Source organism: Cetorhinus maximus, chromosome 7 (assembly GCF_964194155.1).
Source record: "Cetorhinus maximus chromosome 7, sCetMax3.hap1.1, whole genome shotgun sequence".
In the NCBI taxonomy this organism is placed as follows: Eukaryota; Metazoa; Chordata; class Chondrichthyes; order Lamniformes; family Cetorhinidae; genus Cetorhinus; species Cetorhinus maximus.
In genome coordinates this window covers 111,182,490-111,198,397 of record NC_135885.1, presented here as the reverse complement: position 1 = coordinate 111,198,397, position 15,908 = coordinate 111,182,490, and the positions used below count along the sequence as shown (strand labels likewise).

General features: G+C 45.0%; 1 protein-coding gene across 1 annotated transcript in view; it reads left to right on the top strand.

The window, feature by feature from the left end:
* Positions 1-4,393: 4,393 nt before the first annotated feature.
* The window catches only part of LOC144682990 (claudin-10-like), a 73,932-nt gene continuing 62,417 nt past the window's right edge, over positions 4,394-15,908 (top strand). The window contains exon 1 of the mRNA XM_078545929.1: positions 4,394-4,613. Coding sequence (XP_078402055.1) covers positions 4,394-4,613 — 220 coding nt within the window. The remainder of the gene's footprint in view (positions 4,614-15,908) is intronic.

Genomic DNA, 15,908 nt, shown 5'->3' with positions numbered 1-15,908 from the left:
GAACGGGTGGGCAGAAGGCAACATTTCTCCTTGGCGCAGGGATGACTAACGTGTTGGCATTTATTTAAGTTGAGTGCCATGAGGTTGACAAGTGAGGTGCTGAGGACCTTTTGGACAGAGTAATGTGGGACGCACTGGCTTAAAGGGTGGTGGAGGTACAAACCCTCCTAAGATGCAATAAGTATTTGGACGTGCAGCAGCGATGCCATGGTATGTGAGGCCATGGGGATAGTGGTCACAAATGGGATAAGGCGACTTTGGAACGTGCTAGAGACAAGCATCCTCAAGGGGCTGAGGGATTTTTGTGTATGACCCACACGTCTGTCTGTATCAGTCTGTGAATGAGGAGTGTTGTTGCATTAATGATTGCAGCAATCATCAGTGGTTTGGATGGTGGGGAGACAGAGTGGATGGGACTGTGACCCTCAAATACCTGGCCGCTACACCCCAGCCTCACTGACACCTGCCGACCTGGCCACCTGCCTCCTCCCCAGCTCCATGGCCTGCTCCTCATACCTGGTGAGGTGCTGCAACACCGCTGCCGCTCCCGCATATTGCTCTCAGTTTTTGCCTGCAGAACATAGAAGAACATTTATTGGGGCTGATTGCTCATGTACTCTGCACGCGCACGCCGCACCCCAACCACAGTGGCCCATCTGAGGCCTCCAGCAGCTCCTGTCCACACTACTGGTGATCAGTCCCCAGGAGATAGTACAGCTGCTCCCAACCCCCTCCCCCAATGGACACCTTGGCCGCATTTGGCGTCCATCACTTTGAATAACACATGGGGCTTAGCACCCATGGCAAGGAGGCGCAACAAGGTGCAGTGCCGAGGCCAGCAGATGGCTCTTGGCCATGACACCTTGAGGTTCCCCTTCCACCATCTCATCGCCATCAATAAGACATGTGTTGGAGTTCTGAGTATGTGTCTTGCTGCCTCCCCTGCAGGTTGCCCCCAGACTACTCAAATGAGACAAACACCAACATATGCTGCGGGGAGAACCCATCTTCTCCTCAACCACTAAGGCTGATGTAAGCATGGTCACTACCTGTTTGTCCACCCAGCGTGCGCCAAATGCCCAATGGAGTAACAACACTAAGATGTGAGGCGGGGGGGGGGGCGGCGGGGCGGGGGGGGTGCCTCAAGGGCTAAGGCTACCTGCTGGGTAAAATGGCCAAGGCTGACATGGTACTCACCCTTCCAGAGTGCAGCAAATCATTGAAGCGCTTGTGGCACTGCGTTCCTGTGCACTGCACAGCATCATGAGACCCAACAGCCTCCGCTACCTCCTGCCACGCCTGCTCGTGACATGGGGGGCCCTCATCCTACCATCCTCTGGAAACAAGACATCCCAATGGTTGGACACCTCTTCGAGGAGGACAGCAAGGCAGGCATCGGAGAACCGAGGGGCACAGTGGCCCCCCACTGGCCTACCCTGTAGCCTGCCCCCCTCCTCCTCCTCTGCCCTCACCTCTTCTGGAGCCCGGTCGCTGGCCATGGTGAACAGCCTAAAGGAGGCTGCCTGGCCGCTCTTTATACAGACTGCCGGTTCCCCATTGGAACCGGCGGTCTGAACACGCCCGCCGCCGATTTCATTTTCCCGATGAACACGGGAGTCGGGACCCCGCTGGGCGGGTCTTAATTAGCCTGCCCGTGCAAAATGGCAGTGGCCCGTTTCGGTGGTGGCAATCGGCCGCCCGCCGTCGCCGAGTTGGTCGGGCCCGCCCGCCAAACGCAAAATCCTGCCCTATGTGTAGTGTTGAATTTCCCAATGCCTTGTGAATTTGCTGAATTTTTCACTTGTGAACTGAGGGTCTTTGTCATCCATCACAATGTCTGGAATGCCGTACTGACTGAAGTGTGCTTTTAGCCATTCTACTATTTCTCCTGTCATCGTTGAAGTCAGCTGGTCTAACTCCCAGCAGTCAGAATAGTAGTCTATCAGTTCTTGCTATAGTGCTGAGGTCGACTCCCAGCTTCATCCATGGTCTGTCTGGGATGTCATGCGTCATCAATGGCTCTCTCGCTTACTTAGCTTGGTACTCATTACAAGCGCCGCACTGGCCTATGTGATCTCTTATTTCATTGCTCACGTTTGGCCAGTAGAGCACTTCTCTTGCCTTTCTCAGACTCGATTCAATTCCTTGATAGCTTGCATGGATGTGCTTCAGCATCTCTCATCTCCTTAGGGGTGATGACTCTATTTCCTTTGTACAAGATGCCATCTCAGGTTGTCAATTCATCTTGGTAATTCCAATATTCACTTGTGGCTACAGGTGTGTCCTTGGTGCTTTCAAGCCATCCTTTCATCACTACTTCTTGTAGCACTTGAAGAGTTGTTGAGTAGTTCCCTTGATTTGAGCAAGGTGTTTGTCTGTCAAATTCAATCTCTCTGCTGGGTTTATAACTTCCAGATCTTGTCTAGCTGCTGCTTCACATTGAATCTGGAAGATTTCACATTCTGTCGTAGCATCCTCAACTTTTTTCAGGAGTGCTGCTCTCGACAGCATGTCTGCAATGTACATCTGTGTCCCTTGCTTGTATGTCACGTCCAGATGATATCTCAGTAAATGAAGTAAGATTCTTTGCAGATGCTTTGGAACAGATAGTAGTGGCTTGAGAAAATTGCGTTGAGTGGCTTGTGGTCAGACTCCACCGTGCCTTTGTCTCTCCCAAGCAGGTATTGATGAAAATTCTCACAAGCAAAAACAATAACGAGGCACTCATTCTCAATCTGAGCATAGCGCTGCTACATTTGTGTGAATGGCCTGGATGCAAATGTAACTGGTTGTCCTTGCTGCATTAGGGTTGTTCCAAGACCTGTCTCACTGGCATCATACTGCAAAGTAACTCCTACATTGACGTCATAGAACTTCAGCACTGGCGTTGTCACCACTAGTTGTTTGATTGCAACTCTTCTTATCCACTCTGGGTTGTTAATTAAATCTGTTGCCAACTTGTAGTTTTGCCATTGCAAGTGGAAAAACTGCCAGTTCTTCCACATATCACCTTTCATTTCTACCAGAGAAGGGAGAGGAACGTTGACAGCTGTGTTCACTCACCCAGTGTTTTACTTGCAGCTTTCAGTTTGTGCTGACTTTTTCTTGTCCTTTTTTTTTAGTAGCTTTTAGCAGATTTGAACACTTCTGTGTGCCTTACTGAGCTGTGGCTTCTCTGCAGCATTTTCAGATTTTCAAAATTCTATTTTAAATCCCACTTCTGACACCATGTTTTGTGTTCAAAGGCAGCAATGCATTCTCAGTGTCTTCTCAGTGAGAGGTCTTTATTGAAATGATCTAAAATGGCAGCCTACAGAGTGAGTGCCTCATGGCAGAGGTCACATGACTACAGCAACCCAGATAGGACATGCAGCATTGTTGCATTTCAAAACTCAAACAGACACCCTTTGGTTCAACATGCCAATAGATTGCTGGAACAGCTGACGGGCACAGGCTGAATGAATCATGACTGCTGCCAGGATTGCAGGCATTGACCAGCATAGTCGTGACGAGCATAACCACACATCCAACTGTACATGAAGTGAATACTACACTTTATGGTTTTTGGAAAGTCCTGTGTGTGCAGTTGTTGGCACACCGCACCATGAGAAAGTGAGATGTTTGCTATGTCTCCTGTTCTATCCTGAGGGGTTCTGTTTGTGAAAAAATTCAGGGCCACAGTCACCTCGAGGGCCACTCTTGTCTGAGGTTGCATGTCTAGTTCCAGGAGGTGGTACAGCTCTGTGACCACTTCCATGGTGAATTGCATTCACCAAACACACTGCTTTTTGCAGGTGCATGTAGGAGAAGTGCTCCCAAAAGACCCTAGGCGGTAAGGCCTCCTGTTGAGAGTCCTCCTCCCCCTCTCTTTGTGAGCAACTTGGGTCAGCTTGAAATGCTCTAGTGAGAAAACTGAGTCCGCAGTGACATTATTTCCATTTAATGCTAAGCAGGACCTTCAAACCTCCTAGCTCAGGTGATATTTGGTTAGACTTTGTCCTGTGTGTTAATATTGTGCAGTTCATTGTATCTTTCAATGGAACAATCAAATTGTTAATCCAAAATTGAAGCAAAAGAAGCACACAAAAACTCAAAAACAATTATCCAATAGAAACAGGATATTTTCTTCCTTTTTCACATATTTTTTAAAATATCCTTTCCAATTAATTTAACCCCCCCCCCCCACAAAAGTGTTGATTTATTCAGAAAACATTATTAACTAAGCATGACCTGTCATACATCCAAATTAGCTGAGGCTAACACAGGTGCGTTTGTAATCTTTTTTTACTAGTTTAATAACCAACCATCCCGTTTGTGAGAAAAGGGAACAACTTACGTCAAGATTGCTTTTTAAACAGGCACTTAGCAAACAAGAATTCAGTACATGTGCAACATGGCTAATGTCCGATTACAGATTCTAGGTTTCATATTTGGTATAGTTGGTCTTGGTTTTGTGCTTGTTGCTACAATGTCTAAAGAATGGAAAATAACAAGCAGAGCAACTTCAATGATCACTGCTACTTGGGTTTTCCAAGGCCTTTGGACAAACTGTGCTGGAAATGCTCTTGGATCTGTTCAATGCCGAGATCACCTCACTCTGTTCAAGTTGGCAGGTAAGGTTTGTTTAGAACTTCACTGGTTTTTGTCAGGTATTATTCACAATTCATCACCCATTTTAACACTATCTAGAAAACCAATGAAGGCAATGACGTTAAAACCCAGTTTGTATAGCATAAAAATGTTAATCACTGGGAATATTAATTAGATTTACTTCCCTACTGACGTGAACAAAAATAGCCAGTGAAATGAATTTTGATTTCAACTGTTAACCTCTGTATTTTAATTGCATTAACCCATCCATTGAAATAGTGGACTGAGTGACAAAGTTTGTGTTTGACTAATATTGACATTTAATTTCTATGTATAAAACTTTTCCAATACAATAAACAGATTTCAGGGGCCACAATGTGGGATGAGGGAAGGGACAAAAGCAAAATAGGGAGGAGATTAGTTAATATTTCTGAGATGTTTTGCACATAGACCAGCACAAGACGTACAGATTTTTGTGGATGTTCAAAGAAAATGGGCCCAAATCTTCTGGTCTCCAGGTTGTTGGAGATGGAGGTACAGTAGAAAATGCGCAGTCGGACCCTGTGGAAGTTCTGGTGTGCGGGTGTACGTGGGAATGGCCCAGGAAGGTTAAACTTCCAATGGACTGATTCCCTGCTGCCTGGGATGCTGCACAAACATCTCCGACTCTGAACTAGAGTCAGAGACTTGGAACAGATTAGCGCGACTTACCTTGATAGTTACCCAGGAAACATTAGACAGCTAAAAAACCTGGTTGAACAACAACTGACCACCCGACTAACCCCGCCCTGATGATCCGACACCCACCCAGTCACTGAAAAGCTTAGGGACCTTTAAACACTTACCTGAAGATAAGGCGGTGGCATAGTGGTATTGTTGCTGGATTAAACCAGGGTAATGCTCTGGGGTTTGAGATTTGAATCCCACCATGGCAGATGGTGAAATTTGAATTCAATAAAAATCTGGAATTAAAAGTCTAATGATGACCTTGAAACCATTGTCAATTGTTGTAAAAACCCATCTGGTTCACTAATGTATTTTAGGGAAGGAAATTATGCTGTCCTTACCTGGTCTGGCCTATATGTGACTCCAGACCTACAACAAAGAGGTTGGCTCTTAACTGCCCTTTGAAATTGCCTAGCAAGCCACTGTAAAGAACCTTTTTTATTATTTTTCTTGGACCGTGGCTTTAAAATTGGACTGTGGCTTTAAAAAACTATCATGGCTGCAGTTGAAAGACATGTTCACTGGAGCAGGATGAGGAATATCTACAATGTTGCTATTTTGGAGCATAGGGTGTCTTAAGAGAACAGGATTGTGCCGGAAGGGGGTTCTGGACTAAGGGGATCTGCCTGATGACAGCATTTTAATCGGCTCCTGACCAGGTGACCAGAGTTTTGTGTGGTAACAGTGCAGGCAGAACAGCTCCTAGCCTGCAAAGAGGGAAGACCTGAAACCTCTCTCTCCTGTGTTTATAAGATTCCAGCAATTCTAGCTATCCCTCACAACATTAAGCTGCTTTCTCTGAAAACCCCTGTCAAGAGGAAAAGAGAAAAGATCACCAGGAGAGACACTGAAAAGCAAGTTTCTCAACCAGTGAACCACAGACTGAAGGTGCTGGGAGACCACCTTGTGTCATCAACAACAAACTGCAAGGAATTTGGAAGACATCATTCAAAATCAACTCACCCTTAAAATCCATGTTCTGTATGTGTGTGTGTGCATATAGGGATTTAAAAAGGGGTGGAGTTTAAGTTATAGAGTTAAAGGTTAGCAGTTCATATTTCTTTCTTTTGCCACTAGCTAAAGACAATTTGTTCAATAAACAGTTATTCACTTATTAAGTTTACAAACCTGGTGCTCTTATTCTGTTAACTTAAATTAAACAGTTAGGTAGAATGGGGCAATCTGGTGGTTTGGTCAAACTTTTCACATTTGTTGCGGCTCAGGGAACAGTGGGGCTCGATATTACAGTGCACCATCTGCAGTGAGTCGTGACAGCCACTCAGTTGTATCAATCAATCCACGAAAAAATCTAAAAGGAATGGAACCAGATGGACCACCTGACATTGACCTAGGCACTTTAAACGACAATGGAAAGTTCAGCCCTGTTGACCCTGCAAAGTCCTCCTTACTAACACCTGGGGGCTTGTGGCAAACTTGGGAGAGCTTTTCTCACAGACTAGTCAAACAACAGCCTGACAGTCATACTCACAGAAACATACTTTACGGACAATGTCCCAGGTAGTACCATCACCATCCCTGGGTATGTTCTGTCCCACTGGCAGGACAGGCCCAGCAGAGGTGACAGCATAGTGGTATACAATCGGGAATGAGTTGCGCTGGGAGTCCTTAACATCGACTCCGGACCCCATGAAGTCTCATGGCATCAGGTCAAAAATGGGCAAGGAAACCTCCTGCTGATTACCATGTACTGCAAAGACCCCCCACCCCTTCAGCTGTTGAACCAGTACTCATCCTCCTTACCATTTGGAGGAAGCACTGAGGGTGACAAGGACGCAGAATGTACTCTGGGTGGGGGAATTCAATGTCCATCTCCAAGAGTGGCTCGGTAGCACCACCATTGACCAACCTGGCTGAGCCCGAAAGGACATAGCTGCTAGACTGGGTCTACAGCAGGTTGTGAGGGAACCAAAAGGAGGGAAAAACATACTTGACCTCATCCTCACCAATCTGCCTGCCGCAGATGCATCCGTCCATGACAGTATCGGTAGGAATGACCACTGCACAGTCCTTTGAGACAAAGTCCCGTCTTCACATTGAGGATATCCTCCATCATGTTGTGTGGCACTACTACTGCGCTAACTGCGATAGCTTTTGAACAGATCTAGCAAACTCAAGACTGGCAACCATGAGCAGCAGAATTGTACTCAGCCACAATTGGTAACCTCATGGCCTGGCATATCCCCACTCTATCATTACCAACAAGCCAGGGGATCAACCCTGGTTTAATGAAGAGTGCAGGAGGGCATGCCAGGAACAGCAGCAGGCATACCTGGTGAAGTTATGACACAGCACTGCTTGCGTGCCAAACAGCATGACCAGCAAGTGATAGAAAGAGCTAAGCATTCCACAACCAATGGATCAGACCGAAGATCTGCAGTCCTGCCATACCCAGTCATGAATGATGGTGGATAGTTAAAAGGCTCCATAAATATCCCCATCCTCAATGATGGCGGAGCCTATTACATCAGTGCAAAAGATAAGGCTGAAGCATTTGCAACAATCTTCAGCCAGAAGTGCTGAGTGAGTGATCCAAGTCAGGCTCCTCCAGAGGTCCCCAGTATCACAGATGCCAGTCTTCAGCCAATTCGATTCACTCCACGTGATATCTTGAAATGGCTGAAGACTATCGGACTTGACAAACATTCCGGCAATAATAATGAAGACTCCTGCTCCAGAATGTTCCAGTACAGCTAAACTGTTCCAGTACAGCTACCACACTGGCAACTTGGAAAATTGCCCAGGTATGTCCTGTACACAAAAAGCAGGACAAATCCAAGCCAGACAATTGCTGCTGCATCAGTCTACTGTCTATCATCAGTAAAGTAATGGAACGGGTCATCAAGCGGCACTTGCTTAGCAATAACCTGCTCTCTGATGCTCCGTTTGGGTTCTGCCAGGGCCACTCAGCTCCTTACCTCATTATAGCATTGGTTCAAACATGGACAAAAGAGCTGAACTCTAGAGGTGAGGTGAGAGTGACTGCTTTTGACATCAAGGCAGCATTTGGCTGTGTGTGGCATGACGGCGCCCTAACTGGAGTCAATGGAAAACAGGAGTAAACTCTCCACTGTTTGGAGTCATACCTAGCACAAAAGAAGATGGTTGTTGAAGATGGTACTTTGTCCAGTCCAGCAACTACCACAAAGGCCAGTTGAAGAAGAGAAGTTACAATCCCCGATCACACAGTGACCACAGAGACTCAGGCTTCCTTTAACCGGTTTTATTCAAGCATATGCAAGGGAGCCACAATCATTCCGAAGAATGAAGACCCAGCTCCCAGATTGATTACATTTCATTACTTTTGTACTTTTTCTTATCATAATACATTTGAGTACATTTGAATACATCCAATCAGTAACCGACACACTGGTCTCATGCTAACTCTATCCTATTGAGTACATAAACATGTGATTTTTCTAACCAATTATTCTAAAGGCTGTACGCATTATTTTATCTAATCAGAATTAAAACACGTACGCAAAGACCTTGGTTCTCACAACTCAAGACTGTTTGTGTTTCATCAAAGCCCCCTCTTTGTCCATTGTATCTCTTTCCTTATCTAAGCTAAAACCATCTGCCCCTTCCCTATGTGAGAGGGGAGTACACCTATTCTAATTTATGTCCTTTCTAGAGTCTTCAACCTGGCTCTCAAGGCTGTGCAATGTTCATTGTAATCGTCAACTCTTAATATGCTTAGCAGCCATGTCTGCCTGGAAATTTTAAGTGTTCTTCAGTAAATTCTTACAGTGTTCTCTTTTAGCATTTTTAATTTTCCCCAAGCTGGCCACAACTTAAGTTGAGAATTCCTCTTGTGGTCCTTCAGGTGGCCAGTCGTCCAGACCGCCAGAGGAATATAACCTAACTTTCCCTTCTCCTGTCTTCTCCCTTGGAGTATGCATAGGTCGGGGAACTGATGTGCACCTTTGGTTTGTTACTGTCTGTGCCTGGAGAGTCCCTTTCCAGGTTTTATGTTGGTAGCAGCAGAGTCTGATAGCCGATAAGAGCATAATTCCTGTGACTATCGTCATACTCATTCTAACAATCTCCCACCAATTCATCAATCTTCCAGCCGTAACATAGGAAGTAGCTGATTGGGCTAACCTCCTGGCCGATTGGGTGGCTAAATCCACTTGCACGCGCCCCCTCGCGATTTGCTCTCTAGAAGCTTTTACACACGATTGAGCTATTCTTGTGGCTTCCTGCATGGCTAGGTGTGCTATTCTGACAGGAGTTTGATCAGTGAACAATGTGTCATCCCACCAAGGGCTAAACATCCCACAGATCCTGTGGTTCTGCCTGGCGAATGGAAGTCTCCTATAGTAAATGGATCGGTCACCTGTAGGCAGAAACTCGAGTTGCTAGCACAAAGTAAGTCCCCATAAAGGAACTCAGCCCCGCTGGTCATGAAGCACCATTGAGTTGAGGATACCTGAATCGCCTTAAATGCTTCTTCAATGTCAGATTTTACCCCATCAATTAGATCTCGTGCTAGCATATCGCATGCCCGCTCTGTGGCTTGTGATTTGGCTGCGTCTATTATCCTGTCTGCAGTCTACCTAAGGATCCATAGCAGACCTTCTCCTTGTAGCTCCCAGGCTGTCAGGGCATATCCTGTCCCACGTGCACTGTAGTGCAACCCTTGGGCAGTCTCAACAGCCACCCAGGAGGCATAATCATTTAAGTCATAGATCTGACCTGAAATAAGCATGGAATTGGCACTCCCAAATAGCCCTAAGATATCCCCTAGTATACTTCTTTTTAACCTAGCCTGTGTTTTTGCTCTAATTTCCTGGGATTATTCGAAATTTATAGTCTTTAACTACCTTCGCCAGTTGGCTTCTAGCCCATTTTATGGAATTCTGGAGTCTGTGACAAGTGGCATGCAATACTGACAGTAGTCCCGAGATATTATATGTCGCTTCCAGGTAGACCATAGTTACATCATGTAGTTGTAGTTTCGACTTTCCTATCCTGACTATCCCATCGGTGGGGGGACTTACTACATCTGGACATTGATATCCACATGTCGTCAAAGTGAAACATCGCGTGTCATAACAATTACAGAATCACAGAATCACACAGTGCAGAAGAGGCCCTTCGGCCCATCGAGTCTGCACTGACACGTGAGAAACACCTGACCTACCTACCTAATCCCATTTACCAGCACTTGGCCCGTAGCCTTGACTGTTACGACATGCCAAGTGCTCATCCAGGTACTTTTTAAAGGATGTGAGGCAACCTGCCCCCACCACCCTCCCAGGCAGTGCATTCCAGACCGTCACCACTCTCTGGGTAAAAAGTTTTTCCTCACATCCCCCCTAACCCTCCTGCCCCTCACCTTGAACTTGTGTCCCCTCGTGACTGACCCTTCAACTAAGGGGAACAGCTGCTCCCTATCCACCCTGTCCATGCCCCTCATAATCTTGTACACCTTGATCAGGTCACCCCTCAGTCTTCTCTGCTCCAACAAAAACAGCCCAAGTCTATCCAACCTCTCTTCATAACTTAAATGTTTCATCCCAGGTAACATCCTGGTGAATCTCCTCTGCACACCCTGCAGTGCAATCACTTCGTTCCTATAATGCGGCGACCAGAACTGCACACAGTACTCCAGCTGTGGCCTCACCAAGGTTCTGTACAACTCCAACATGACCTCCCTACTTTTGTAAGCTATGTCTCGATTGATAAAGGCAAGTGTCCCATATGCCTTTTTCACCACCCCACGAACATGCCCCTCCGCCTTCAGAGATCTATGGACACACACGCCAAGGTCCCGTTGTTCCTCAGAACTTCCTAGTGTCATGCCATTCATAAATTACTCCTTCCAAAGTGTATCACCTCACACTTTTCAGGGTTAAATTCCATCTGCCACTTATCTGCCCATTTGACCATCCCGTCTACATCTTCCTGCAGCCCAAGACACTCAACCTCACCGGCCAATCTTTGTGTCATCTGCAAACTTACTAATCCTACCCCCCACATAGTCATCTATGTCGTTTATATAAATGACAAATAATAGGGGACCGAGCACAGATCCCTTTGGTACGCCACTGGATACTGGCTTACATTCACTAAAGCAGCCTTCTGTCATCACCCTCTGTCTAAGCCAATTTGAATTATCAAATTACCCTGTATCCCATGTGCATTTGCCTTCTTTATAAGTCTCCCATGTAGGACCTTGTCAAAGGCTTTGCTGAAATTCATATAAACTACATCAACTGCACTGCCCTCATCTACACATCTGGTCACCTCCTCAAAAAATTCAATCAAATTTGTTAGGCATGACCTCTCTCTGACAAAGCCATGCTGATTATCCCTGATCAAACCTTGCCTCTCCAAGTGGAGATAGAATCTCTCCTTCAGAATTTTCTCCAATAGTTTCCCTGAGACTTCCGTGAGACTTCACTGGTCACTGAATCATGCCTATCTATTACATATTTACTTGTTTCTTGACAATATTGCCCCTCAAGTCCCGGTTTCCAAACAAAGGGAGGTAGGTCTGTCCATCCGGTGATCACATTAATCTCTTGATACATCCAAACGCTTGTTGATGAAAAACTGGTAGGGTAGTACATTCTACATCCCCCATACCACCAACCCAATCCAGTTCTATTGTCATAAATCCCAATTATCTTTACCCCACCACTCGTGTCTATGCTTATGCTTAATGAGGTGTTACTGGGTGTGTATTTCCCACTGGGGTATATCCTCAAAAGCGCATTCGTCAGTTCATCATTGTCCTTACCCTTGGGCAAGAACCACCATCCCGTGAAGTCCCGTTGTTACACTCGAGTGGTGTTAGCTGGAGTGGTTGCCCTGGTGCTGTTAAATGTAAAGTACTCTTACAACTTCTTGTGTGATCACACATGGGGGTCCTGTTCCCAATTGTTTGTTTGATGTGTCCATGTAGTGACTTGATCCGTAATCCAGGTGTTGGGCTTTCTTATCCATTCCCCACTTCCTCCGTGGGGAAGTAACACGTACTGCCCAGGGTGAAGGCAGGTGTCATCGTTGACTTTGACCATTGGTACTTCCCATGCCAGCACTGACACGCCCATAGCCAGAATCACGGACCTGTGGAAACATTAACATTGGCTCCCATTGTTCGGGTTACCACTCGGTGATTCATCATATATCTTTAACTATGTGTAATGCCTCCATTTATTTCCAATTTTCATATCTACAAGTGCGCACGTATCACCTGTCATAATTACCTCATATGGTCCATGCCACCTGGGGCAAACCCAGTTTGCTCAGGGCTCACCTTGACCATCACCATATTCCCCATTTAGGGAGTCTGTTGTTGCCCTTTGGATTTACCTGTTTCCATATCCTTAGTCATCTGTTGGTCTCTAACTTCCTCTCTCAACTCATGTTATTGCTTTCTTAATTCCCTTACATTGTCCCGTATTCTTCCTTTCAGTGGCCCTACACCTCCTCTTCCCACTATAATGCCTTCAGGTAATTGCATGGCCCTTCCTGTTATCAATTCAATGGGGTGAACCTGGTAGTCCTATTTGGTGTAGCCCTAAGGTGCATCAGAATGCTGGGCAATACGGTGCCCAGCTGTTCCCTGTCTCCTGAATTGCTTTGGCTATAGATGTTTTTAAAGTTCGGTTCATCCTTTCCACCATCCCTGAACTCTGGAGGTGGTAAGGATTATGGAATTACTGTTTAATCTCCTTAAGTTTACACGTTTCTTTAATGACTCTCCCTATGAAATGAGTCCCCTGATCTGAATCCATCTGGGTAGCCACCCCACTCCCCCCAGTTTACTATCTCCTGCTGCTCTCATGTCGGACTTCAATTCCTTAAGCTGGCTACACAACTCTACAATGTACCTTCTTATCCTATCTTTCAGTGGCTCACTATCTTCACATCCAGTGGCAGTTCTCTCTGGGAGCCACTTAACTCTGCCTGTCATCAAGGTGTTAATCCTGTGGTCTTACCCTTTGTAGCTCGCAGGCACATTCATACAGTCAGTAATACATCTATTTAGCCTTTTCCCAGCTTTCCCTTTACCTGTATCCATCTTGTGGTAAATTGTTGTTAAGTATTATTTCCCCTTACCCTTCAATTGCCTCAACTACAGATTCCAGATAGTTTTACCTCTAAGGATTTTTTTCCTGACCACGATCATCCTAAGATTCTCTTGAGGTCAGTTTCTCTATTGTCTTGATCGTTTAAAATGTTTCCTTGCTCTTTAGGCCATATTAACTATTCCATGTCAATGGGGATCTCTGTGTCTAGATATTTGCTTATCTCCCCCTGTGCGGTTCCAATGTCTCAGTTGATGGCCAGATTATCAAATTCAGTTCCCTTAAAACAGTTTGTATATTATGGTGTCCTCTTTCCCTAACTCTTTCTTCTAACCTTAATCCTTTTCTCATACCATTTTACACATGCAATAGCTACCATCTTATCTTATTCAGGTATTCTGGAGAGACTTTACAGTCCAATAAAGTATTCTCATAACAGTTTTAAAACAGAAATTAGGCATTGACATGTTTTGCTTCCTTATCTTCTTCTCAAACAACATCTTTTAGTCTCAAAAGTAACCCACTAAATTATGTCTGACTTTTTTTTAGCATTATCCTAGATTCATTAACTCAGCCAGAAATTGGATTTCTGCCAAACTTTGTCAAGGTCTTGAGCTTAACTTCACTTTTTGGGAACAGACTTACAAATACAAAAGCTTGCAGCATTTGAATTAGTGCCAATTGTTGTCAAAAACCCTTTAAAATGAAAATTACCTTTTGAGAACTTTATCAAGAACCAAACCTCAAATTTTTAAACTTTGTAAGAACTGTAATTTACACTATTAAAATTAAAACAACCTCTTTTTCATGTGTAATGATTTGTATCCAGATTAGAAGTCCCATATGTTTATTCACACATTCTTTATCTTTGGATAGCATCCTTGTTATTCAAAAGTAACCTGTTAAATTACACTACACTTTACATCTCAAGATTGTCCCAAATTCTAATTACAGTGCTGTTGGAATGCAATTTTCTTTAATATTTAATTCATCTCTTCAAAGGAAACCCCTTTTTATCCATTGGAACCACCTAGACCATGTTTTTATGTCTTTTGGTTTTCCTAGAAACCTTCTGAGTTTCAGGTAATTTTTTTTTTTCCTCAGAGTTTTAGAATACCAACTCCTATGTATCAATCCCAACCAGCTTGGAAGCTGGTGATGAGGATTATTCCTTACTAGTCTGCAAGGGGGTGGTACAAAGGTTGGTTTATCTCAAACAAAGGCAAACCTTGTTTATCTTTACAATACCTTCAAATGTGATTTTTGCCAGAAATCTCAACTCAAACCTTATACGCAAAACTTTGGAATGTTTGAGTATACTTTTCCTTTAATCTAATATGGGGCTTTCGACTCTAAAGTGCTGAACTACACACACAAATGATAATTTAGGGATGAAAACACGTTAAAGCTCATATACAAAGGCTTCCTTGCACACAAACAAACACATATATAAAGGTAAAAACAAAAAGCTAAAAGCTACTGCGGATGCTGGAAATCCAAAACAAAAACAGAATTACCTGGAAAAACTCAGCAGGTCTGGCAGCATCGGTGGAGAAGAAATCAGTTAACGTTTCGAGTCCTCACGACCCTTCGGCAGATAGGTATAAAGGTATGTATTTATATTCCCATAATATTGAACTTAACTCTAAACGAAGCTTCAAGTAGCAGTGGGTAAGCAATAAAGGAATCTTGGAGGTTCTACCTATAGAGACAATCAAACTAACTGAAGCTCACAGTTTCTCTGTTGCTGCTTGTCACTGCTCACTAACGCCCCTAGGGGTAACCCCTTTCTCTCTCTCTCTCTCTCTCTCTCTCTTCAGCACAAGCAGCTCTTGAAACTCATTTCTTTTAAGTTACAAATATTCAGTAGGGGACCTTTCAGATCCCCTGCCGCTGCGACTGGCGCAACTCGACCGAGATATTTCTGTATTAGTTTTGTTTGTTGCAGATACAGGCTCAAAATGAGTACTGTAGCTTTGTTAGATTTATCGTTAGTCTGAGCTTCCACCACTCCTTGGAGCATGACGGTGGGTCGCTCGGCTGCCACCCTTGTTGTTTCATTTTGCTGATCAGCTTTTATGTTTCTTGGCGAGGTGAAGGGACATGGTTCCTTCACCTCCCCATTCTGCAACGAACTCAAGTTCGGTCTTCTTGGCCAAATCCACAAACACACATATACACACCACGCGCACACACACACACACACACACACACACACACACGCGCTAAACGGTCACAAACACACACTAAAACAGGGACCCACAGTTCCCCCGAGATCTGCATCTCCTGGGACTCAACCGCGCCACAATAAAACAGGACTCCACTGCCCCACAATAAAACAGGACTCCACCGCCCCACAATAAAACAGGACTCCACCGCCCCACAATAAAACAGGACTCAACTGCCCCACAATAAAACAGGGACCCACTGCCCCACAATAAAACAGGACTCCACCGCCCCACAATAAAACAGGACTCCACCGCCCCACAATAAAACAGGAATTCACCGCCCCACAATAAAACAGGACTCAAC